General features: G+C 32.7%; 1 protein-coding gene across 3 annotated transcripts in view; it reads left to right on the top strand.

The window, feature by feature from the left end:
- trim54 (tripartite motif containing 54) overlaps window positions 1-6112 on the top strand; it is a 30851-nt gene that overhangs the window by 2480 nt on the left and 22259 nt on the right. For all 3 annotated transcript variants that reach the window (XR_015517813.1, XM_087297453.1, NM_001045025.2), the window contains 1 exon segment: window positions 4217-4389. Coding sequence is in view for 2 of the 3 variants with exons in the window: in XM_087297453.1 (XP_087153579.1) it covers window positions 4217-4389 (173 nt within the window). In the remaining variant the exon portion in view is untranslated.

Raw genomic sequence — 6112 nt, 5'->3', positions numbered from 1 at the left:
GTAATGCTTTATTGCTGTTATTATATAGTGTACGGCCTGTTTTGAACTGTAGTATCTAGAATGCTCATTTAACTTTTGAGAGCTTTTTTGTAATTGTAAAAGCTGGAAGAGGATCTGTGTTTTCAAGCCATCTATTTTCCCTTTAGAATGCCTAATGAGTTTTTAAAATACTGAGTTTGGATTTATAAGTTGAAACTGGTTCAAATGATGCAAAGAGACTTTTTGTTCTTTAATGTAAGGCAAGATGAAGCAAGGCAAACTTTATTTATAGAGCACAATTTTAAGCAACTGTATTTGATCCAAAGTGCTTTGCAATAAAATAAACTAGACAATAAAACTAAAAAACTGGTATTAAATACAAGGAAATGTATATGTTTAAAAGTAATACTAAAATACAAGTTAAAAAAATAATAATAATAATAAATAACATGCATGCATCACTCAAAGGCAAGAGAGTAAAAATAAGTCTTTAAGTTAGATTTAAAAGCATCCAATGAAGGAGAAATCCTGATGTTCAGGGGGGGACTGTTACAGAGCCTTGGGGACACAGAAAGCTCGATCACCTTTTGGTTTGAAGCAAGACCGAGGGACAAAAAAAAAAATTTGGTCATGGAATCTTAACGGTCTACAAGCTGAATAAGGCCTAATAAGTTCACTGACATAGACCGGGGCAGAATAGTGCACTGCTTTATAAGTGAAATGAAGAATTTTAAAATCAACTCTGTATTTTATAGGTAGCCAGTGCAATGAGGCAAGGACAGGGAAGATATGATCTCTTTTCTTAGTTCCTGTTATTAATATAGCGGCTGCAATGTACGCCCCCCACCCCCCAAAAAATCGTAAATTAGCAGTTTTTTGTATGATTCACCCCCTAAACCCCTCACCCCTTCCCCCAACAGAAAAATAGTACTTTAATATATTTTCAGAATTTAAAAAAAAAAAGTTACTTTCAATTTCAAATGTATTTGCTGTATTTTAGATCAAATATATGCAGACTTGGTAAGTGAATAATCTTCTTTCAAAAAACAATACAATTATTTCACCGAACACAATAAGAACGCAATTTCAACATTTTGTGATAACATACCCAAATGATTAAAATACATTTGATTTATTTTAAAAATCATGGTAATTATTATATTTTAAATGTATTTTTAAAATGTAATAACATTATTATACACTGTAAAATTATTTTGTAAACTAGCAGTTTTTGTGATTCACGTTGTTTATTGATGCTTTTATTTATTTGTTCGTTTAATTTTGTTGTTTGTTTTTGTGGAGTTTTCAAAAAAAAAAAAAAAAAACCTCAATATCAATGTTACAATTTTTTTTTTTAAACAATAGCTCAGGGTAAACAAGAACATTCAAAAGCCCTCAGTCCCCCATCCCACCCCAAAGGAGGAGATTAAAAAACGCACACAACAACATAAGCACCTACAAGAATTGCAACTAAATAAATATACATAAAATATAAATAACACACACAAACATTAATAAAAAGGGCAGAGATCTTTCTTGAAAAAAAAAATCATATAAATCAGTGAAGAGATGTGTTGTATTCCTGACAAAATTAATTACAAAAGTTTATTTATGCTTTTGAATTACATTATCGGACCTTGATCTTTCTTCCAATAACATATAACCTTGAAAAGTTTAAAAATGTGCCGTTTATGAACCTTTTTTATACTTTAAAGTGATATGTTGTCTGGGTTGGTGCTCTATACGGTACCGAATTGTGTGAAACCTAGCATTTTTTTTTACACTTTGGCATGTTCAAGTGTGTTCAGTTAGTGTTGGAGCAAAACTCTGCAGGGACACCAGCCCTCCAAGATCGAGTTTGTCCATCCCTTAACTAATTGATCAGATATTAAAATGTTTTAAGTTATATTGTTAATGATGTTGTACAGTATTCCCTTAGCTGAGGCCTAATATGAAACCAGAACTCAAAGTACCATAGCATCTGTCATACAGAGATTAATGATCCATTTAGGCTTTCTTTTTTGTGCCAATCTCTTTTACTTTGCTCCTTTTGGCATTAGTTTATTCATCTCATCATCAAGACAAGTTCATCCTTTAGCAGTCATTATTAGTGTTGTTTCTTCTCTCTCTGCGAAGTGAGTGCCATTAGGTCAGACTTCAACATGACTGAGTGCTTCTAATTATACTTTTAACAGTTATAAAAGATATCTGATGGGAACATTACACATTTTTTTGGGCAAATAGATTGATTCTGGCTGGAAGTGCATTCACAGCGTAAAACATATGCTAGAATAGTTGGCGGTTCATTCTGTTGTGGTTACCCCGGATAAATAAGGAACTCAGCTGAAGGAAAATTAATGAATAATACAATAATAATAACACATTTAATTTACAAAGCTCCTTTAAAAGTTACTTTTTTTAAGTGCTTTGCCTACAAACCTCATTTATTAAAGGGAACAACAGTAAAAGATCAAAACAGATTATTGAAAACATGTTAATTAAAAGCAGTCCTAGACAATTCATCATTATATATACTCCAGACTGTTGTAAATACGCTGTAGGCCATTTACAGATGTGGATTAAAGGTAAAAATATTCATAAGACCTTGGTATTATCAGGAGTCATGTAAATTAGTTTGCCTCTATATGTTTAGACTCTTAATCATTAGCACATTTCACACAGACATTTTCAGTAAATCCTCCTCAAATATTCAGCCCGATATCACGAGTAAACATAACTATGTATATTGTCAGAAAAGTAACTATTCATACTCATTCACTGATATGTAAATGTAGATTTTTTTTTTTTTTTAAAGGAGATGTGCCTTCAAACTCCACTCCTGTCCCTACCCCTCATTGGTGGATGAGCAAATCAAACTGAAATGTATGAATGAGATTGAAATGAATATTTTATTAATTTCTCAGTGGATATAGGCAATGTATTTCGGTGCATGAAAAACAGATATAATTATTAAAATAATATTTTAGTCACCACACATATTTAGAAATCGAAAGATAATACAATAAAAAATCAAGCAAAATATACAAAAATAAATAAATAAATAAAAATACAACCTACAAAGTTTCAACAATTTTTTTTACTTATTTATTTAATCATTTTGCTTCTCTTGTTTTTTTCCTTTTTAAAAATTTTGTATTTAATATTTTTCTATAATAAAAATTTGGGTGTACTAGTTTTTGGATCGTTATCATATATGTTATTTTGTCAGACAAGCTCCAGATTTGGCTTCAGTACTGACTAATCTAATGTATATGCACAAATATAATATTATATAGCTTCCTATTAAAAACATGAATTTAAAAGATTTCTGTATGGTCAAAGTAACTTTAAAAAATTACTGTAATTTGTTTCAGCTAAATGTATTTATTGAGGGCACATAAGCAGTACCTGAAGATATCTTTGTCAGAGTAACTAATAGACTAACGTTACTGTTGTTAAAGCCTCGACCTGGCAGTATTACAAACATGTTTTAAAAAAGATATGTTGCCATCGCGAATGCTTTCTCATTCATTCATTCATTCATTTACATCTCGGCTTAGTCCCTTTATTATTAATTTGGGGTCACCACAGCGGAATGAACCACCAACTTACCCAGCATATGTTTTACACAGCGGATGCCCTTCCAGCAGCAACCCATCACTGGGAAACACCCATACACTCCCATTCACACACATAGTACACTACAAACAATTTAGCCTACCCAATTCACCTATAGAGCATGTCTTTGGACTTGAGGGGGACATACAAACTCCACACAGAAATGCCAACTGATCCAGCCGGGGCTTGAACCAGCGACCTTCTTGCTGTGAGGTGATCGTGCAACCCACTGTGCCACCATAACGCCCTGATGCTTTCTTATATAATATGGGAATGCTTCTCTTGTCTAAATAAAATTTACTTTGGCCACAGACTTTCTTCACATTTGAATCAAGTAATGGCAGATGGCAAAACATGACCTGGCGAGTTAAGTAAACATGAATTAGATTGTTATATAGAGTGTATTTAGAGTTACTATAATAAATAAGGTAACTTTTTTGCTTTAAAATCAGAATCCATAATTTTTCACTTAATCAAATATAAAAACGTACTTCAAATGAAAGACAAGGTAGATTCAGCACTTTTTTCAGTGCATTAAATGTTTAATGTCTGTGAAATGCTATTCCATCAAGTTGTTTGCTTTTAATGGCACCCCTTTTTTTGTCTTTCATTGCTCCAGGCCTCCAACCCTCTTTGGCAAAACCGGGCCTCAACCACTGTGTCCACAGGGGGGCGTTTCCGCTGCCCATCATGTCGCCATGAGGTGGTTTTGGATCGGCATGGTGTCTACGGCCTTCAGAGAAATCTGCTAGTGGAGAATATCATAGATATCTACAAATCAGAATCCACCAGGTCAGTCTTGTGTTGGGCTAGCCTGTGAACCAGTTCCAAGTTCCACCAAGGATAAACATTTCTCTTCTCGAAGCACTTACATTAATTAAGTCTATTTGCTGTTCATACTTCAAAGCCGTGTTCTGTATAGAGATCCAGCAACGCCCCAAGCTGTTGTGACACAACACTCTTGTGACACAACACTACAGTACCTGACACTTCTTCTGTTTCATCAATGAAGCTGAAACCCGGTGTAGTGACACATATATGTGATTTACTCTTATGTGGGAGATTTTCTGCCACGTCAAGTAAACACAAACAAAGACATGGGACCTGAGGCTCTGGTGACTGTAGCAATCGTTTGCCAAACCAGACTAAATATAACTAGGACGCTTTATCCCTGTGGCAATAAACAATGTGTCATGAGACCTCCTGTGAAAAATATGCGTAATTGGGTATAATAAGACTGATAGACTTTGAAGCCTTTTGTAACAAACGCTTTGTTTATTATGAATACATAATGTACATGGTCTTAGTGTCTTTGGTAAAAAGCCGGTACCTAAAAGAGGTTGTTTCAAAGGCACATTCTGATTGATGATGGGACATTTTCTCCATGCTTTTAAACCATTTTCCGCCATTTAATATGCTTCGTATGTATATAAAAGCACTTCTGAAATTTTAATTTGATGTGGAGACCCAATAATTTTATTTAAATGATTATAACTAACTTATTTTATATCAAATATTAAGCAATTTTAGAATTAAAGTGTTTAGTTTAAAGAATTTTAAATGTAAAACGACAAAATTGCTCTTACTGTAAAACCTTTTATTAGACTGACCCACTTTTACTTTTAACTTACTATAAAAGGAAATTCAGCAAAGTTTTATCAGGAAAAGTGTTACAATTGTTATCATGTATTCAGTTTTAAAATCGTATCTAATTTATCTTGTGTTTATTTGTTTCTGGTCTTGTATTTACTTTTAATGAAATGTTTTCTCATGACTTTAGCCTTTGTTGGTGACATAACATTTCATTATTATTATTATTATTAATCCCATGCTCATCATCTGATGGTCAACTATTACTGTTGTCAATGAGACAGTAGCCTGGTTCCCTAAATTTAGTATGTTTGGTTATTAGTTGTACTAGTATCATGTGTTGTTGGATGAAATCCTAATGTCTGTGTGTTTCTATGTTCTGCTAAAAGCCAACATTCTTGTTAAGTTAGGCCCAGTAACCTTTCAATATTTTCCTGTTTAAAAATAGAAATAAAGAAATAACACAATATAGATAATATAGACATTTTTTATGGAACATTTACTTCCAGTTGTAGTTTGCCTTGTGTAATGCTGTATTGTCACTCAGAATTCCTGTCACTGTGGAAGTAAATGCATTTTTTTTTACTATTTCCATTATTTCAAGAACTTATTCTAGAGCTGTCAAGAACTTGTCTATTACATAATCATAAAATTTATCCTTTAGCTTGATCATTTATGATTTGATAGCAATAGTTACACTATAAAACATTCTTGCTGCTTTATTTTATTTTAATTTAAACAAACTATTTTAGTCATCTCAATTTGCATAAGTCAAACTGACTAAAAATATAGTATTAAGGATTTAAGATTTATTTCGCTACGTAGGGAGCGGGGGTTTTATTTGTTGCATCGTTCCCTCATAGCAAACTAAGGCAAAGTATAGAACACAAAAAAGGTACTTGACTAAGTAAGAGATGCTATTAAC

Source organism: Danio rerio, chromosome 20, assembly GCF_052040795.2.
Source record: "Danio rerio strain M-AB ecotype USA chromosome 20, GRCz13ab, whole genome shotgun sequence".
Taxonomy (NCBI): Eukaryota; Metazoa; Chordata; class Actinopteri; order Cypriniformes; family Danionidae; genus Danio; species Danio rerio.
This window is presented reverse-complemented; position numbering and strand designations above follow the sequence as displayed.